This window comes from Carassius carassius, chromosome 39 (genome assembly GCF_963082965.1).
Source record: "Carassius carassius chromosome 39, fCarCar2.1, whole genome shotgun sequence".
Taxonomy (NCBI): Eukaryota; Metazoa; Chordata; class Actinopteri; order Cypriniformes; family Cyprinidae; genus Carassius; species Carassius carassius.
In genome coordinates this window covers 28085141-28106008 of record NC_081793.1, presented here as the reverse complement: position 1 = coordinate 28106008, position 20868 = coordinate 28085141, and the positions used below count along the sequence as shown (strand labels likewise).

Genomic DNA, 20868 nt, shown 5'->3' with positions numbered 1-20868 from the left:
GAAGTATTTATAATAATAAAAAATGGCATATTCTTACTTACCAGCTTTTGACCACTGTTGCTGCCATTGCTGCTGACGTTATGCGACACGTCACTTCCGGGTTTCTAAGGACTGACTTACATCGCGCCTGAGCAGAAAACTTTTTGTTGTTGTTTTGTTTGACAGCATTAACAGAACAAGAGAAATATGGATGATAATATATTGAATTATTTTTCTTAATTAGTTAGTAAATAATATATATGTTTTATCACGTGCAATATCCGATTCATGATTTATATTATTTAACAATACAATTTGAATTGAAATGAGTTGTTATTAATATTTTTAATGCGTTTTTATGTTTCTATTTTCGGCAAAACTGCACTAATCTATCTATTCATCTATATATTCTAGATTACATATTTATTCAATTTTTGTTTATTAACACACACACACACACACACACACACAAATTTATTTGTGTGATTGTGATTATGATATATTTTTATGTACTGGTTCATTGTGACTCTTTGCCAAATGAAAACTTATAGGGAATGTATAAAATTTTCAAAAAAATTCTATGTATTTTGATGTAATGACATTTATGTCACTAAAAAATATAAAATTATAAATGTATATGATTGATTAGAACTATGTGTCATTTTTCCTTACGCAGTAATATTTGATTTTCTTTCTTTGTTTTTTTACACATGAATTCTAACCTAGAAAGAATAACTAGCAGTTATGTAATAACTATCCTCAGTCAAACATAACCCATGTGTGACATTCTATCTGTACACTAGCTGAACCAGTTATGTCACGCTTTAACAAAACACATGGACAAATGCCAGCAACTCACAGTTGCACATTTTTATTTGTAGAGACAAACAATGTTGTTATGTGGCCAAAGTAACTGTCACCTGTCACATTTGATAGAGGCACAAAATACAACATAGAGGGAAAACAGCAGCATACAGACAGTGTACAGAATCATTAAAGAGCCATATCTGTCCAGTTAACCCAACCCAAGGGAAATGAACCGCAATATTCAACTACGTCATATGGGTTTGGTCACTTGTGCAACATTACTGTATACGGGAGAATATTTTGTCTTACATATTCATCATTTATGAAACAATATTAAATACACATGCATATATCAGTAAACATAAGTTCTATATAATATATAGAAATAAAATAAAAACATAATATTTATTTTTTTATCTTTATATATACACACAAAAGAAAAAATATAATACATTTATATATATATATATGTAAGATGTAAGACAAAATTATACTTAAAAATAAATATCTTGCGATACGTGATCAATGCACAAAATATTTGTAGGTATTTAAATAGGTGTAGGTTTATAGCAGTCATAAGACTTTAAGATCAGTCACAGGTTACATTAAATCTCTCATATCCCTGTTTGCACCATTAAATCTGTGTCTGTGTAAGGTGAACAAAACCAGGTGCAAACGAGACCCTGTAAGATGGAAATGATGTGGATGTGAGGAGCAGAAACTGTTTATTTGGGAGAGGAAACGGGAGAGGTGTTTGTGAGGGACGACGCTGCTCCTGGATCCAAAAGCACGACGCTTTCCTTCTTGGGAAGCCAGAACGCTGGGTAAAGCGGCTCCAGAAACTCAGCCTGGTACTTGTGGATGAGCGCCATGCTGTTTTCCACGTCGAAGAAAGCCAGCACGCCGCCAGAATAATCCACGTAGACCCCGATCCGTGTGGCTTTGGGGACACTGAGTGGCGTCTCTACATCGCTGTGCCACGCGGAGAAGCTGCGTCTGTTCCACTGCACACACCAGGAGAAGCTGTTTCCCGTGATGCAGCTGTTGCTCTCGGATCCCTTGCGGTCGATGCTCTTGTACGTCAGGCCGATGTGAGTGCCTTCTCCTCTCATGTCCACCTCGAAATAGTGGCGTCCCAGGTAGAAGCTCTCGACCGTCATCACCTGCTTGAAGTGCTGGAAGCGCTCGGGGAGCTCGGGATAGCTGTGCTGCCACGGCGTGGTGTTTGTCACCTTCTTCCGTTCTTCTGTCAGACGCAGATATTGATGAGCCGTATCTGCATCAAAGCTCAGAGGTGTGAGGTCTATGAGAGAAAAAGTCAAGACTGAAGTCAAAACCAGTTGAGAAGCACTGGTGAATTGCATAAAGTAGCTAAACCTGTGAAGTTGGACTCATCACAGTTATTTCGGTATCAAAATATACTCGTTTTTATTAATATTTTGAATTATGTTTATATTTTAGGTTTTCATTTTAAGGCAACTTGGCTTCTAAAGTGTTGTTTCAGAATAGTGGAAAGAAATCATCTAACATTTAAGTGTTTATTATATTGCACTTAAAGTATTTGCGCCTGTAGATTTAAATTACAATCCATTTTTTAAGTGCTATTTCAAAATGCAGTCTTTTTTTAACATAGCAGTTTTATTTCTGAAGATTTTTACTGAAGTGTTGGTTCATTTATCATTCACTTGATTTATAATTACACGTTTTATACTTGAAACATGGTGAAAATGTATTTATCTTCCTGGCTGTGTATTTAATTAATGATAATGACCCTGATGAACACTCACATTTAAGGAAGTCGTCTCTGGTCTTCGGGTTCGGAAGTGACATGTTGTGTCTTGCAGCAATAACAGCATAAACCGTCGTCTTTATGCCTACGTTATCTGTGAATTGAAACAAGATTTTTGTGTAAATGAGCAAAATCCTTCATAGAACACAAAGGTTAGATGTTTCTGAATTGCTCAGATTCACAGCGAGATGCGTCTCATTGTTTGGAGATGTTTAATGCATACTGACTGTTTTTACAGGTGTCTTTAAGTTTGTTGGTGTATGAGGACAGCAGGTGGTCGCACATCTCTTTTGTGGACTGAGTGATAACACGACTGAACGACGGCAGACGATCCATGAGACCAATATAAACGCCAGGTAAAGACACATCAACAGCTTCCTTTTTCCACTGTGAATACTCCTGGAAAACAATACTCATATAATTAACACCAGAAACAATTAACTAAACTATTTTGTATATGCAAATGCTTGGCCTTCCAGTGTTATTTTAGTATCATCAATAGTTTTTATTAATATTCTGAATTAGTGTAATTATTTTAACTGTAGGTTAGGATTTAGTAAAAAGAGTGTTTTGTCATTTTTATTATTATTATTATTTTTGAAATATGTCTATATTGAGTTCATTCATTTTTATTTCAGTTTTACTTTTAGTTATATTAGTACATCAAATTAAACTAAATAAAAATTAATTAATGTTCCCTTGTCTTTTTAATTTATATACTATGGTTTATATAGAGATAATTTATTTGTAGATTTATATACTACAAATTTCATTGACAACTTCAATCTTTTCTGGGGCCATAGACAATTGTTTAAATCGGATGGCCTCCACCCAAACAAACTTGGTGCTAGAGTGGACTTTTCAGCAGAGTGTGTCAATCCATTCAGCACACACACACCGGGTCCGAGTCATCATGTGGTTGACATATCCCACAAGGACACGGATAACACCACACAGCCAAAACAAGCACTGCTGATGGACACTATCCCGACTGAGCCCTGCCCACAGAGCTCCTCACAGACTGACTGTGATGTATCAAAACAGCTACAAGATTCAGCACCCAGGGATGACTTTCTGGAAAACAGCCAGGGAAGCCAGGACAACATATCACAGCCACCGGAAACACCAGAGACACAGCCCATCTCACCAGACACATTATCACTTTCTCCAGCATCTCCACTTCTGTGCTTCTCACAGAAAATGGAGGAATTGGTGTATGCTGGGACTAAACTCTCTCACTCATTTGCTGCAAGCCCGCAGATATCACAAAAAAAACGGCAGGCTCCAAAACCACCAAAGCCTGTGGTCCCTGCTCCTGCGAGAGCTCTTCGACCACTGCCACAACGCCAGGGCCCAAACCCTCCATCTGCTGAAGGTGAACCAAAAACAACTGATAGCAGCTCTCAGTGATACATGTCGGGTCCCCGCTTTAATAACAGCAACATTCACAAATGCCTACTGAAAAAGCGGGAACCCAGTGTGCCTGTAGCTTTCTCTATTTCAGTTTTATCACATCATAGAAAGTCTAAGGCCATCTCAAGCCGAAGGGCAAACTCATGTAATCTGCAGCCTATTATGCATCAAACTAAAATTGATGTAAAGACACAAAGCACAGCCATCAAGTTAGCATCTTTAAACATTCGCTTACTAAAAAATAAATAATTTCTAATCAATGACTTTATAACCACAAACAATCTGGATTTTATGTTTCTAAACGAAACATGGCTAGAAGACAGCTGCAGTGCAACAGTCCTAAATGAAGCAGCCCCTCCTAACTTCACTTACATGAGTGTCTGCAGGACTGTTAGGAGAGGTGGGGGTGTAGCTGCTCTATTTAAAGATGTCTATCAATGCAAGCAAGTGTCATTTGGTCAGTACTTGTCTTTTGAGTATCTAGGGATTGTGCTGAAAGGTGCTCCACGCATTCTGTTTATTATTATTTACAGGCCTCCAAAATACTCTCCAGCCTTTGTTGAAGAGGTCACAGAAATGTTATCATTGATTTCCTCAGAGTTTGACTGTTTTGCTATTGCAGGGGATTTTAATATTCACATAGATAATTCAGAAAACAAAATTACAAAAGAAATGATAACGGTTCTAAACACTTTTGACTTGACTCAGCATGTGCATGGACCCACACACAAAGGTGGACACACTCTAGACTTAATCATCAGTAGGGGTCTAAACATTTCATCCATCGTAATTAAGGACATAGCACTATCTGATCACTTCTGTATTTTCTTTGATATTTTGATGTCTGCTACAACTGAATCTAGATCGGTCTCTGTCAGAAGGAGATGCATTAACGAGAACACAAGTGTACTATTTATGGAGGCTATATCTTTAACACCAAGCATTTCTGCAGACTCTGTTGACACTCTCCTTGATTCATTCAACTCAAAAGTTAAGAATGTTATTGATGATATCGCTCCAATAATAGTCAGTAAGAAAACAAAGAGACAGAAATCAGTTTGGAGAAGATCAACAGCAGTTCAGACTATGAAAAGACAATGCAGAAAAGCAGAGCGGTTGTGGCAGAAGACAAAACTTGAAATTCACTATAGCATCTACAAAGACAGCCTTCATGCTTTTAATGTGAAACTAGCCACAGCTAGACAGAATTACTTCTCAAGCCTTATAAACAGTAACTTAAATAACACTCGTACTCTTTTTGCCACTGTTGAGAGACTGACAAACCCCCCAAGTCAGATTCTCAGTGAAATGGTATCAGACAGCGAAAGCAATGAGTTTGCATCCTTCTTTTCTGAGAAGATCATCAATATCAGGAAGGTGATTAGCACATCCTCAAGTAATGCAGAGGTCAGACAGATTAGGCCACAATATCAAAAAGATACTATGTCGATTTTTGAAGTAATTGATAGCAAAATTCTGGAAGACATAGTGCAGCACCTAAAATCGTCAGCCTGCTATCTTGACACACTTCCCACATCTTTTTTCAAAAGTGTGCTTAACTGCTTAGAAGCAGATCTTTTAGAAGTGGTGAACGCCTCACTTCTTTCTGGGACATTTCCAAACTCCTTAAAAAATGCAGTTGTTAAGCCCCTCCTGAAAAAGAGCAATCTTGATAACACCATTTTGAGCAATTTTAGACCAATATCTAATCTTCCTTTTATAGGTAAAATTATAGAAAAGGTCGTTTTTAATCAGCTGAACAGATACTTAAACTCAAATGGATACCTGGACAATTTTCAATCTGGTTTTCGACCGCATCACAGCACAGAGACAGCACTCATTAAGATAATAAATGATATTCGCTTAAATTGTGACTCTGGCAAAATATCGGTGCTGGTATTGCTAGATCTCAGTCCTGCGTTTGACACTGTCGATCATAACATACTACTAGAGAGACTGGAAAACTGGGTCGGGCTTTCTGGGATGGTACTCAAATGGTTCAGGTCATACTTAGAAGCGAGAGGCTATTATGTGAGTCTAGGAGAGCATAAGTCTAAGTGGACGTCCATGACATGCGGAGTCCCACAAGGGTCAATTCTTGCACCGCTCTTGTTTCGCCTGTATATGCTTCCACTAAGTCAAATAATGAGAAAGAACCAAATTGCCTATCACAGCTATGCTGATGATACCCAGATTTACCTAGCCTTATCTCCAAATGACTACAGCCCCATTGACTCCCTCTGCCAATGCATTGATGAAATTAATAGTTGGATGTGCCAGAACTTTCTTCGGTTAAACAAGGAAAAAACTGAAATCATTGCATTTGGAAACAAAGATGAAGTGTTCAAGGTGAATGCATACCTTAACTCTAGGGGTCAAACAACTAATAATCAAGTCAGGAATCTTTGTGTGATTCTGGAGACAGACCTTAGTTTCAATAGTCATGTCAAAGCAGTAACTAAATCAGCATACTATCATTTAAAAAACATTGCAAGAATTAGATCTTTTGTTTCCAGCCAAGACTTGGAGAAACTTGTTCATGCCTTCATCACCAGCAGGGTGGACTATTGTAATGGGCTCCTCACCGGCCTTCCCAAAAAGACCATTAGACAGCTGCAGCTCATCCAGAACGCTGCTGCCAGGATTCTGACTAGAACCAGAAAATCTGAGCATATCACACCAGTCCTCAGGTCCTGACACTGGCTCCCAGTTACATTTAGGATTGATTTTAAAGTACTTTTACTCGTATATAAGTCACTTAATGACCTAGGACCGAAATATATTGCAGATTTGCTCACTGAATATAAACCTAACAGAGCACTCAGATCATTAGGATCGAGTCAGTTAGAAATACCAAGGGTTCACACAAAACAAGGGGAGTCCTCCTTTAGTTACTATGCCGCCCGCAGCTGGAATCAGCTTCCAGAAGAGATCAGATGTGCTAAAACACTGGTCACATTTAAATCTAGACTTAAAACTCATCTGTTTAGCTGTGCGTTTATTGAATGAGCACTGTGCAATGTCCGAACTGATTGCAATATATATTTTCACTGTTTTTTTTATTTCTTTTTATGTAAAATCATTTTCTAACTGTTTTAAATTAATTTTAAATAAGTACAGTTTTAATAATTTTAAAAGTTTTAAAATTGCTTGTTTTATTCTTGTTATTATTTTTCTTCATTATTATTTTACTTTCTTTTATGTAAAGCACCTTGAATTACCATTATGTATGAAATGTGCTATATAAATAAACTTGCCTTGCCTTGCCTACTATTACAGTTTTTAATTAATATTTCAAATTGGTGTTTATTTTTATATTTATTTATTTATTTTAAGTTAAATTTTTAGTAACTTTGTTATGTGCCTTTGTCATTTTATTATATTTTGTTATGTTACTATTCAAGTTTCAATTAATTTCAGTTTTCATTTTTATTTATTGAAAGTTAGTAATTTTAGTGGTTCTTTTCAGTGGTTTTATTTCAATTCACAAAACTGTTTTAATAGTTTTAGTTAAGAGTGCCAATGCATTGCAACTTTAAAACTTTACACACCACCTTTAACTGAGATCATGTTACAAATACGTTAAGGTCATCAGGAAACAGGAAATACCCTACTTACCTGCAGGAAGTCGATGTCATTTTTGTTCTTGGTGATTTTCTCGACCTGACTCTGTGTTTTCTTGAGTTCAGTGCAGCGTTGCTCCAGATGGACCCGGATTCCTTCGGCCTGTCGCAGCGCCTGTCTTTCCTCCACCTCTAAGATCTCGCTCACTTCCTTCTTGGCCTGCTCCACGGCCGCCAGCAGTATGTTGAACTGCTCCTCGATCACTCCACGCACCTCCTTCACAGACACCTGCGGCCAGACAGACAGACAGACAGACCGAGACACGTCACAGTCAAAGAGACAAGTCACTACCAGAGACCAGAGGAAAAATGACTGTTCTTTCAAAAGCTTCATATTGTTTTGTTGTCACAGCGTTCCATATTGATTGTAAAACAGTGCAGTGACGTTAAAGTAGTATTTGTTCTTTAAATGTGCTGTTTTACCTCTATAGACACAGTGTTGAGCTGTAACTTGTTAATGGCGTTTTCTGCCGCTGTGACCGTCTTCATCATGTCTGTCTGTTTGTCCTGAAGCTCTCTCTTTAAACACACACAATATTGTGTTCACATATGACAAAATAAATACAGTTAGCAAATTGCTCAACATTAATATTAATTCTTACACAGTTTTTTTTTATTTTTACCCGAGATGTCCTCCAAAAAGTCCAGTCAAAGTAAAGTCAAAATGTATTTCTATAGCACATTTAAAAGTAACAGAGTTACGCCAAAGTGCTGTACAACAAAACACAATATATTAAAAAGCATAATAGAATATATATATATATATATATATATATATATATATATATATATATATATATATATATATATATATATATATATATATATATATATATATATATATATATATATATATATATATATATATATATATACACATACACATGCATTATACAAAAAAACTAACAAACATTAAAATCACTTACAGGCAAAATATTCTGTAATGTAATGAAATATTTACAACTTATATTGCATAAACTAAATTGTATATGCATAGTTAATATACACACTAACACTTATTTACTACATAATATAATATACTTACATTCACTATGTTTAATGAACTGTATTCAATAGTCACTGATAAAATATGAAATATTTACAATTTAAAATGTATGCTTACAAAGATTTATATAAAAGTATATACATATAATTTATATCCATATGGTTAGTTAATATATAGCCATGGATACTTATTTACTACATACAGTACACACACTTATATTTACTATGTTATTAATAATATAGTAACTGGTAATATATACACATGCATACATACACATATATAAAAAAGCATATACATATATAATTTATATGCATAATTTATGTACACTATATTGTTTCTCTATATACATACTACTATACTATAATCTGCTTTGAAATGTATACATATGAATTTTCTGTAAAGATTCTTTGAAACAATGTGTATTGTGAAAATCACTAAACAAATACATTTTAATTGAATTTAATTAAATATGTGTGTTTGTGTACAGTAGGTTATATTGTGCATTATACACAAAGTTAATGTAACCAAAGCCATCATTCCTGTGCATTAGTAATCAAATAGGTAGCAGTCTCTTTGTTCAGCTTTAGCTTTGCATTCCACAGACAGGTCCAGACAAAACTGTCCTCTATATTGAGCAGTAGTCAATGTTATTAACTGTGTAGGCTTGCTAAAGGGAACATCTCAAACAATAGAGCTTTGACTTTCACATTAAAGCAAAGCGTGAGTATATCCTCCACCCTGACCACCCAACAACCCCACAACAGCTGAACCTGAACCTGACGGTGTGTCACTGCACTGATGTCAATGAGAACCCCTCCCTGCACTGTCTCCAGTTAAAACAAACTCAGATACACACACATTAGTGTCTGTTCACTCTTCCTGAGTTAGCAAGCTCAGCATTTGAAATAAAAAGGGCGTATTAACGGTTCTGTTTTGATGTCATTCATGCAATGAGGGTAGCTGCCCTTATGCATATAATGTCATGTGCTCACTGTAGTGGTTAAACTGGATATGTAAAGGAGATATGTGTGTGTCATAGCTTCTCTGTTAATCAGCGGAGAGGAAGTTTCGCTCAAGGTAACCGGACTGAACTGTTGGTTTTGTCAAGCAACACTCAAAAAAATGATTCTTGCCAGTAATTGAAATGAAGTAAACTATTTAAATAAAGTATATTTAAAAAAGTATGAAATAATTATTATTATTCTGAATTACGCTTTCTCAACATGAACGTAATGGATCCGAAACCAACCTGATCAAATTACATAAACCATGCCTAATTCGTTGCAGTAAAGCGCGAATGCGAATGTTGCGCATGCGCATAAAAAGAAAAAAAACCTGAAGGCAGGATTTCAACCAGGGCACGTGACGACGGTGATTCAGCGGTGAGAAGATTAATGAAGAACGGTTGAGGAGATTATAAAAGGTAAGATATTTTCTTCATGTATAATTGATGTAGACTTTAACATATAAGCTATTTTGTATTATATGATCGATCTTGATTTACCGTAGCTGCCAACTGCAATTTTTAGTGAATGAACTAACGTTAGATATTTTCGGCCTTCCCTGCTAACTTTTTCTTGATGATTTTAAACCTTACGGCCCATTCTCGAGGTCGGACATCCGGGACTTTTACTCCCATAATGCACTGCGCGCGCATAGCAACCGCGGCGAAGGGTAAAACAAACAAGCGCTCGCCATTAAGCAACACGAAGCGGAAGACAAATGAGCGCAGATATGTCGAGAAAACTGCCGAGAATCATGCCTAAAAAATTAGCAATGATTCGGCAAATCAAAGAATAACAAAATAATACCACTGCAGAGATGGCCACTCAATTTTCTGTTGCTATGTTATGACATTGCTATGCATAATGGTCGGCAGCTCTACACTGATAAGCAACAATGAAATGCACTAGTTGTGTGGGGAATAAGATACGTTTCTGCAGTTAGTCTATTTTTGCTTTTTTGAAAAAACCGTGTCCCTCACTGACACTGTACAAGCTGTGCCACTGACAGACTGAGCTCATTACAGCCATTGTGTAACACAGTGCTTTTGAATAAACATTTTTTTTTTCTAAATGAACAGTTAATGTAATCGATGCTTGATGGGTATTTAAACATGACTGCAAGTGTAGGACACATGGTATGTACACATGGTGTTCATACCAGGGGATTTGATGAGGTAATTGTATATGTCTGGATACTCGAGCCTGGGCCATGCCTTTGGGTTGTTCTCCCAGGACTCAGCTGGATGTCGATAGGGACAAGATTGTAACGTTAAACCTACAAGCGACAGCTTTCTGTGGTACCTGGTCAATGCAGGCGCAAGTAGACTTTCTATATATTGATAAGACATCCTGTAATAGAAGAAAGATCTGTATTTGTATAGCTGCTAGCGCCTTTCACATACATGTAATGTTAGCTAACGTTAGTCACAAAGCGCTTTACATGAGTGTTTTATTACATTCACTTCACTTCTCACCACCGACATACATTCGCATACACAGATATCATTCATCATTAATACAAAGTAGTCCGTTAGTATCCATAACTGACATAATCCACAACAAAACTTCTGTGAATAGATACCTTTTTGATTTTCCTCGGGCTTTGCCTTGATTGCCTTCGGTTTGTTTTACCCTTCAAACACAGCGGCGGCTTGTTGCTATGCAGGTCACATGATTTGTGACGTAACGCCGACCAAGAGAATACCGTTTGAGTAACGTCATGTAGGCTTACTAAGGCTAACGTAACATAGTTTTTTTTATTTTATTTTACTTTTTATTTTTTGCACTTAAGCAGATTAGGCGTGTTTTTTAACTGTCATCTAACGTTAGACGTAATTTACATTCACTTTGCAAATATGTTAGAACATGTACGTTAAGTTGACTGTTAACGTTAGGATCTCGGGTAAAAACAAATATGTTATCAAATATATGCAAATTGAACCATTTTAAGGTATATGGTCGACTGTGTGCATCTTTTTAGGCAGATTAACGTTACTTGCCTTGACTTTTCTTTCTTTTTTTCCCTTTTTTTTAAATAATAGATTAGCCATCTCTATGTAACCTTCCATTTTGCTTTTCTATAAATATACTTTGCAACTACGCTAAAGCGTTGTACAAACATCCTCGACATAATATGAAAGTTGCATGTAACATTTTTTAAGATGTTCTGTTAAAAAAAAATATTTCCATGAAGTGGAACATTCATTCTTTTCATGCTGAGTTGTACTTTCATTATAAAAATCTAATCATGTCGTTTTTAATATTCCAGAGACTTCGTTGTGACATAATTCCACATTGAATCGGATTAAAGTCAATCACTCACTTACGGTATGTATAGTTTGTTTTTTGTAATATGTTTATGTGTTTTGTAAACTGTACTAGTTTCATTTCTTTGTAAAAGTGTTGATCTTTTCTCTCTTTTTTAGACATTAAGTTATATGAGTATATGTAGATACATGTAAAAGTTTATAGGATTTCCATTTAAAACTAATTTTGTACATTGAGTTGATCACGCATTCTTTTAGTGCAGAGTTTTCATTACAAAACTGAAGTTATATGCATCTTTACTATTTCCGAGACCTCATCATTGTGACATAATTCCACATTATCTTCAGTTTGGGGCAATCACTCAATTACAGTAAGTGTTGTTATATATATATATTGTTTGCATTTAATTTCTTAAGAAGCAATAAAAAATATCAAACTATAATAAGTATTTATTATAGTGCCATTTCTGATTGTTTAATTTTGTGTCAAATTTTCAGTGTGGTGACATACACATCAAACGAGATTGTCATCCAGAGTCTATGTATGTACCTCAGTGAGGACGTGACAACAGTAATCAAAGAATTACAGGTTTGTATACGTATGCCCTTTTTAAAGACCTAACTTACATTGCCAGCCTGTATGTTGCAAATATTTCAGTGAAACTGAAAATGTGTTCTTTATTTATTTATTTATTATTATTAAATTATTTAATATTTATTTACTTACTTTTGCCTTAGGACTGCAACCCTGAAGAAGCAGAAAAAGAAATTTCTGAAACCACTCTGGGGCTTTTTGTGATTTGCAAAGAAGGTGCTTGTGCTGAGGATGAGCCTGGTGATGTTGGAGTTGTGGGCAGCAAGCTTTCCCCAAAGGTTCAAGCACTTAAAATTAAAATGTTTCTGTGACTGGTTGCCTACATATTTCCAACAACTGGAGGAACATTGAAAACATTTAGACAAGAATGCCCTCTACAAACTGATGACACTAACTCCAGCATGCAAGAGACTGCACTTTCCTGCTTCCTGTAGCTCTGAAACTTTTGATACAGGAGATGTTACTTCTATTGCTATTGAGTCCAGGAAGTCAACTTTTTAGATAACTCGTTTTCCAGTAGCGTTGAGGCTGTCTCGGGTTACAGTTCTTAGCCTCGTTGTAGTCTTTTCTAATTTTTCATGTTCTGCTTAAATTCAGCTGCAGAGAGCGAAAACAGAGTTCAACAAAAGTTGAATGCTACTTCTTCCACCATCAAAACAAAGGTCTGACATTTTTGAAGGCATGGCTGAGAAGATCTTTTGGTATGCAGCATACCCCTCTGCAATGAGTAGGACACATTGTAATGGCCCAAATTCTGAAATGTGAAAACCTGTTATATGTATTTAAAAAGTGTTGAAAACTTGATTTATGTGAAGTAAAATATTTGCTTTTCTTTTTTCCCTTTTGTTTTAATTATTATTACTTCGGTTGCACTTAATTTTACAGTACGTGTACTTACATGTACTTATAGTACAGTGTATTTATCTAAGAAAGTTCTGGTAATTCAAGGTAACTGCATGGGGTAGGGTTAGGTTTAGGGGTAGGTTCAGGGTAAGTACCTTGTTATTACATAGTTATTGAAATTACTATAATAAGTACATAGTATGTACATGGGGAACATTTTATTGTATAAAGGGTCCTGGTTATTTAATTATTTTAACAAATATTTAGGAAGAGAAGGGACCATTTACATTTCTGTTTTGTGTTATAGATCAGGAGAAAGCACATTGTTTACTGTACTATGCAATAATATGACAGTATTACCTAGAAAATGTGAAATTAATCTTTGATGTTAAAATGGTTTCTTGTTGATCCCTGCTAGTTGTGGGCACACATAGCTAAAAAGTCAAACATGAGTTATAACCACTGGATGATTTAGTTTATAAGGATTCATGAAACTGCAGAAAACAGTTGCTTTTATTTGTTATGAAAATGTAACATGTTTTGTCCATTTATTTAATAGAATTAAGAAAAGGTAAGGTGATTATATAAAGCAAGTAACAATAAGTTATTGAAAATGAGTAAAGTTTATGTATTTTACAAGCTTAAATCACAGTTCATCAGTTTTCATAAAATGTATTTAATTCATTTACGTTAACTGAACATGAAAGGGTGAAGCTTAAACAAATGTTAACTTTTGCGTTGGATTTATGTGATTAAATTGGATGGAAAATTGACATCTAATTGAATTACATAAGTTTTAACCTTTGAGGTGAAATATTTTTTTGAGTGAACGCAGTCAGGCAGGATTTGTGTTATGAATGTTGTGTAATCTAATGCTCATGCTAAAACATCCCGGAGAATGCCTCAGATGTATGAAGAGCCCCGGGCACACCCTGCTCTGCACGCGAGAACAATGCATCAGACTCGTTGACCTTACAGTCCTGACAGGGAAGACGTTACAAGCACACATGCAGGGCGGATCATTCCAATTCATTGCATTTACAGAACAACTGTTCTGATGTCCTGAGTAGTTTTTCATTTAACTGTCAAGTTCCAAAAAATAAAAAATAATAAAAATTGGTCCATGCAATGCATTATTAATGTATGTATAATTAAATTGTAATTCATGGAATTGTATTCTGTGTCTTCTGAAGATGACGGAAGTTTTATGCAAAGCTTGGACACAAATTAAGTTAATATGCACTGAAAAATCTTTAAAAATCGAAAAAGAAAATAATGTTTCTCTCATAAGGCATTACATGCATTGAAATATAATCATATGATTAAATATTATAGTTTTATGGTATTTTATGTCATATTTTAAGATTTCTAGAACATTACAAAACATTTACATTTCAAATAAATGGTGTTCTTTTGAACTTTCTATTCAACTGTGAATCCTGAAAAACACAATGTGTGACGGTTTCCACAAAAAATATTTTCACTGTTAGCACTGATTCCATCATGGATAATAATCAGAAATATTTATTGAGAAGCAAATCAGAATATTAGAAGGATTTCTGAAGATCATGTGACACTGAAGGCTGGAATAATGATGCTGAAAATTACTATTTGATCACAGCAATAAATTAAGTTTTAACATAAATTCACATGGAAAAGACTTTCACAATATTACTGTATTTTTAATCAAATAAATGCAACTTCACTTTCATTGAAAAAGAACATCACGGACTAGCTTTACTAAAGAAGGAAAGCCACAAAGGTTTGGAACGGCATGAAGGTGAGTAAATCATGATAAATGTGTTCATTTTTGAGTAAATCTTGTTTTTCTAGTTGCCCGTGACGTGCACACTCATGCTGCCTGCTTTCAAACACAACCAAATAAAAATACATTTATTTGTTTAGCATGCAAATATGCCAGAGTCTGACTGTAAATAACACAACATAACAGCCACAACAAAAACCATATAGAAAAGACATAAAGCAGAGTCAGTGTTGGGGAGTAACTAGTTACATGTAACGGCGTTATGTAATTTAATTACAAAATTATTGTAACTGTAATTAGTTACAGTTACTAAGAAATAATGAGTAATTAAATTACAGTTACTTATACTTTCCCAAATTGCACTGACTATTCTAAGACATACCGCCCTAATAATTTCCGGGATGCGGAAACACAGTCTGGTTTATAGAATCCAGTCATAAAAACGGAATGCCTAACGCGGACGGAATATGCCACATTTTGGATGACTAAATCAAAAGTAGGTCAGTACACTTGAATCAAAACATGACATGGACTAGTGTCTGTGAATATTAAGCCCCAAAAATGCAATATATGACTTGCACATTCTGCGTGTCTGTGGAAAAAAGGTGCGGACTGGACACCGGGAGAACCGGGACAATTCCCGGTGACCTGGCAGCCGATTTTGCCCCACTATTTAATATCATTATTGTATAGTTGCCTGCCGAGTGTACTAAAGCGATCATTTGCGAATCCGCCATTTGATAATTAAATCTCTAATAAGTCATGAATTGTTAGTCATGACTCGCGCGCTCTCCGCGCCTCCGCCAAACGGAGAGAGAGAGAGAGAGAGAGAGAGAGAGAGAGAGAGAGAGAGAGAGAGAGAGAGAGAGAGAGAGAATAGAGTGGACTGCTGGAGCAGAGAAGCAGAACTACTGTTCAGGGTTTCAGGTCGGTTTCATCTGTAAAGATGCTTTTTGTCTTTGTTTTTTTATTTATTTAATCAAGCAGCAGCACGTTGCTCATCAGTCATTACTCAAAATACTATATAAAGGACATCATTATTATCTGTTGTAATGTTACAGTAGTAATTCAGCTGAAAAAAAAAATCCGATTTTTTTTTTTTATAGATTTAGGGGGAGCTAGGACAGACAACAACACAACCCTTACGAAAATTAACATTTTAATATTGATCTAAATCCAGAGAATTTAAGTTTAACTGTGATAACCAAAAATGTAAAATTATTTTACAAATGTATTTATTTAAAAATAAATACAAATCCATTTGCAAAAAAAAAAACAAAAAAACAAGGTTATTTTACTTTTATATAGGCTAATAAAAGCATGGTTAATTTTTGTAAGGGAAAAACATGTACAGTATTAGGATTTTTCTATAAAGATATTGTAGTATTGTAGAGTATTGTATTGTAAAGTATAGTTTTGTTCAATCTTAAGTATTAAAGTCATGAGAGAGATGGATAACGGCAAAATAAAGAGACTGAAGAAAAAAATGGAAGTGAAGGTGCAGTTCAGGAGAGAACTTTTAATTATTTTGCATGTCCCCAAATTAAAGATTTAAACCTTTTTTATGTCAGGTCCATAAAAAAAAATAGTTTTGTCCATGAATTTGTTTGTATGAGTTTGAATTTTCCAGTCTGATTTTTTTTCCCAGTCCGCCCCTCCTGTAAATTAATGGCAAAGACATGGTTTCATTTACAATAGGCCTACTGAAGCTCGCAGTGTTTTCAACCTCTGCTGCCTCAATATAGGAGTACACGAGCACATAAACATAATTTCTAGAACGGCTCTGTGTCACTTCATGTGCATTTTACTTATTTTGAGAAAACTATCATCATATACAAACAGACTGCAGTTTAAAAAAAACACCAATGTTTCAGGAGTTTATTACACAGAATACGACACATGCTTATTAGATAACTGTATTTAAGTTGATGTATATGCTTTCATTTATTATTCTTTAATTTTCACAAATTTAGAAAAGTAATCAAAAAGTACTCAAAAGTAATTAGTTACATTACTTTAATAAAGTAATTGAAAAAGTTACACTACTATTACATTTTAAACAGGGTAACTTGTAATCTGTAACCTATTACATTTCCAAAGTAACCTTCCCAACACTGAGCAGAGTTTAAAGCATGTTAAAGACACGCTGAACCACGTGTACAAGTGTTGCATCATCCTGAAAACATGCCACATTGCAAAAAGAGTGTTTAGGTTCTGGTTCTGGTCACACTGAGCAACCTGTCTTTAGAAAATACAATGAAGCTTTTTCTGCTTACTAATGCTGATTGATAAGTGTGGTCAGTATTTCCTACATGCTTCACAGAAGATGTTTTTCATTCCCGAGGAGAGGTTTTCACACAGACGTCATGAATTGACGTACACAACCGGATGTAGAACCAGTTTCAGATTAAAGAGATGTGTATTTTCATAAGAAATGCTTTAAAGATTACACCACGTCCATAAGGTTCATATCCGAAAAGGAGCAACTAATAATAAAAGACCTTTCATACTTGTCAAACTTAGTGAGCAATGAGATTCAGTAGAGAGCCAATGAGTCATTTATTTCTGTATTAAAGTATTAAAGTGCATTGTGTGAAGTTAATCACATCACAAACCCTCTGTATGCATTTTTTTATGCATTATTGGCACTATTTTCCTATTTAACCCTGACTGTTTAGTTGCTTTGATACAATCTTTATTGTTTAAAGCGCTATATAAATAAAGGTAACTTGACTTGAGTATGAGCAACAATAATGGCCTTGATGACCACTAGATGACCACACAGTCCCATATAGGCCTTTTGTATGTGTGTTCATGTGTGACCTGTTTTTTTTAGGTCAGAGAGAGAAATGATGTGGTTTTGTACTATTTGCCCTAACAGTAGTCAAAGCGTAACAGAGGAAACATTCTTTTCCTTATTTCACTGGAAAGCTTAATTAGAGTAAATAAGATGAGTGCAAATCCTGGGGTTGAATTTGGAGCGGCATCCTACTTTTGCTTTTTCTGCTATATATTTACATACAGTATCTTATGAATTCTAGCACTGTATGTGATTCTGAATGCTATCATAACAATCTTACATTTGTTTGAGCATCTCGAAACAGCAACACTGGCTCAATGGAATGTTCTGGACTATGGCAGATGAAGACGTGTTTGGGAATATTTTTTTTATCTATTGCAGCGTTTTTGTTCTATTGAAATTGTATATTTTATCTTTAAATAAATAATGTGATTTTTTTTTCTGGTTCCAAAATATATGAAGATCAACATGGAGTCTTATCATTTCACATAAACTGTTGAATTTGAATCACCTTAATTAAGTCTTTTGTTATACATCACCATTCACAAGTTCAACAAGATTTCATCAGCAAGGATGCATTAAATTGATAAAAAGAGGCAGTAAACACATTTATAATGTTACACAAGATTTCTAATTCAAATAAATGCTGCTCTTTTGAACGTTCTATTCATCTGTGAATCCTGAAAAATAAAATGCATCACAGTATCCACAAAAAAGGAAGAAAAAAAAGAGAGAAATGTTTCTAGAGCAGCGAATCAGTATATTAGAATGATTTCCGAAGATCATGTACCACTGGAGCTGGAGTAATGGTGCTGAAAATTCAGCTTTGCACCACAGGAATAGATTTCATTTTAAAATATATTAAAATAAAACTCAGTTCTTTTCAACTGTAAAAATATTTCACATTTTTACTGTATTTTTGATCAAATAACTGCAGTCTTGGGCTTGGTCAGGGTTGGGCAGTATTTCAGATACATATATTTATAATACGTATTTGAAATACAAAATACTTTTTAAAAAGTCTTTAAAAATCTAATGTAATTTGCATTTAAATAAATTTTTTTTTCACACACAAAAAAAGGATATCGATCGAACATGGACTTCTCATTACAGCTACGTAAATATGCACCATTTCTAGATATGGCGTTAGAAAGTAAGCGAGAGAACAGAAGTACCTCTATCCTCGTGCGCGCCTCGGTGATGGGCACGGCGCTGTGTCCGCGGTGGTCCTCCGTCACGCACTCCTGACACACGCAGCACGCGTCGGCGCAGCAGAACAGCTCCAGCGCGCAGCGGTGAACCTCACAGGTGCGTCTCTCGATGTCCCGCAGCGGCTCCACCAGCCGGTGGCTCTGGAACTTGACGTTCTCCAGGTGTGGCCTCAGGTGAGCCTCGCAGTACGACACCAGGCAGGTCAAGCACGACTTCGTGGCTCGAAACGGCCGGTCGATGCAGGAATCACAGGTGACATCATTCGGCCCCAGAACCTCCTCTTCATCCTGAGGCTTCTGAGGGTCCTCTGACTCCTTCAGGTCCTCCTGAATCTTGCTTTCCTCAATGGTCTTGCTGTCTTTCTCTCCTGCGGTCTGGATTTCTGTCTCTGGAGATCCATTGATCTTCTCCTCTGTGGACTTCTGATTGTTCTGCTCTGGGTTCTTCTGGAGTTTTTCTGAACTCGAGCTGCTAGCTGGCAGATCTGCTGTCAGCACCACGTCGACCATGATTGCTCTCCTTCTGTCTTGAGCTTTGATTTCAGTTTAAAGTTGAAGCTCAAGCCCAAACTTATGAGAAGTGAGTTGGATCTAAACCACGCCCCCTAACAACTCAACTATTTCCTCAAATTCTTCTCATTCTGATGCAGTCAGAGGAGGAGGGCGGGGCTACGCTCTAATGTGGGCGGAGTTCGTATGCAGATCAGAAGGGCGTGTTTTCTGTCCTGACTGTGTTTTGGTAATAATTTGATTACTTAAGTTACTAGGCTAATAGATTTTTTTTTATGTCTTTGTGTTTATAGTTCATTTCCTCATCTGTAAACCCGTTTAGTGTACAAATGAATCAGACTTAGAAACTTCTAGCTGTTCTTTTATTTGTTTCATTGTGAGTTGTTTTTAAGATGCTGTGTCAAAAGTAGAAAATCTTGGCTTCTGTCACAATTATAAAACTCATTCATGCTTCCATATATTCAAAATAAGTGTTCATATCATGTTGTAACTCCATACCAGGTGATTGTCCCTGTAATGAGTGTACTGTAAGTTTCTTTAACAACATTTAAATTATTGAATTGGACTAATTTAACATTAAACTGAACTGAGCTGAACAATGCCACTATACTGTCTTGTTAAAGCTGATATACAGCACAAGTTTCATCACTGGTTCTGCTACTGTCCTGTTTATTACTGTGAAGCTGCTTTGTTCTATAGAGTCATGGGTTGGTGATGCAGCACATGGAGTGATCACGATGGAGATGACAGACAAATCTTTTAATTAAGTAAATCCAAATACAAAGAGTACAAGCATGACAACCAATTTACCATAGATGAGAATGGGCAGAGGCTAAGAGAGAACTGAGGGTTTAAGTAGTGAAGCAAACTAAGGAGCTGACGATTAAATGAATCATACACAGGTGAACAGAATGCTAATCAGGAACAGGTCAACAGAACACACAATGAAAGCTAAACATAACCCTTACATATAGACTTTGATTTATTACAGTAAAATAAAATATATATTTATTAAGCCACAAACTTAGACGCCCGTATTAATGAGAGAAAATTTGACATTTAGGCATTTTGCAGATTCTTTACTTCAAAGCGATGTACATTGCATTCAAATTAAACTCTATATTATTTCAATTTAAGTATTGAATCCTTATAAATTATGTTCTAATGAAGGTGAATGAGACTTACTTACAGTAAAGTTTAAACTGATACACAAAACATGATTGATATGGAAAGAAAAAAGAAGAAAAGGAAAAAAT

The 20868-nt window shown here is 35.6% G+C and overlaps 1 protein-coding gene across 1 annotated transcript; it reads right to left on the bottom strand.

Annotated features, from left to right (window-relative positions):
* Positions 1–1267: 1267 nt before the first annotated feature.
* Positions 1268–19708, bottom strand: trim16 (tripartite motif containing 16). The gene is made up of 6 exons (XM_059531444.1): positions 19067–19708; positions 8035–8130; positions 7607–7840; positions 2803–2974; positions 2574–2669; positions 1268–2089 (listed from the first exon to the last, which is right to left on the bottom strand). Exons 1-6 carry the CDS (start codon positions 19610–19612, stop codon positions 1512–1514), a joined length of 1722 nt encoding a protein of 573 aa, XP_059387427.1. The 5' UTR covers positions 19613–19708; the 3' UTR covers positions 1268–1511.
* Positions 19709–20868: the final 1160 nt, after the last annotated feature.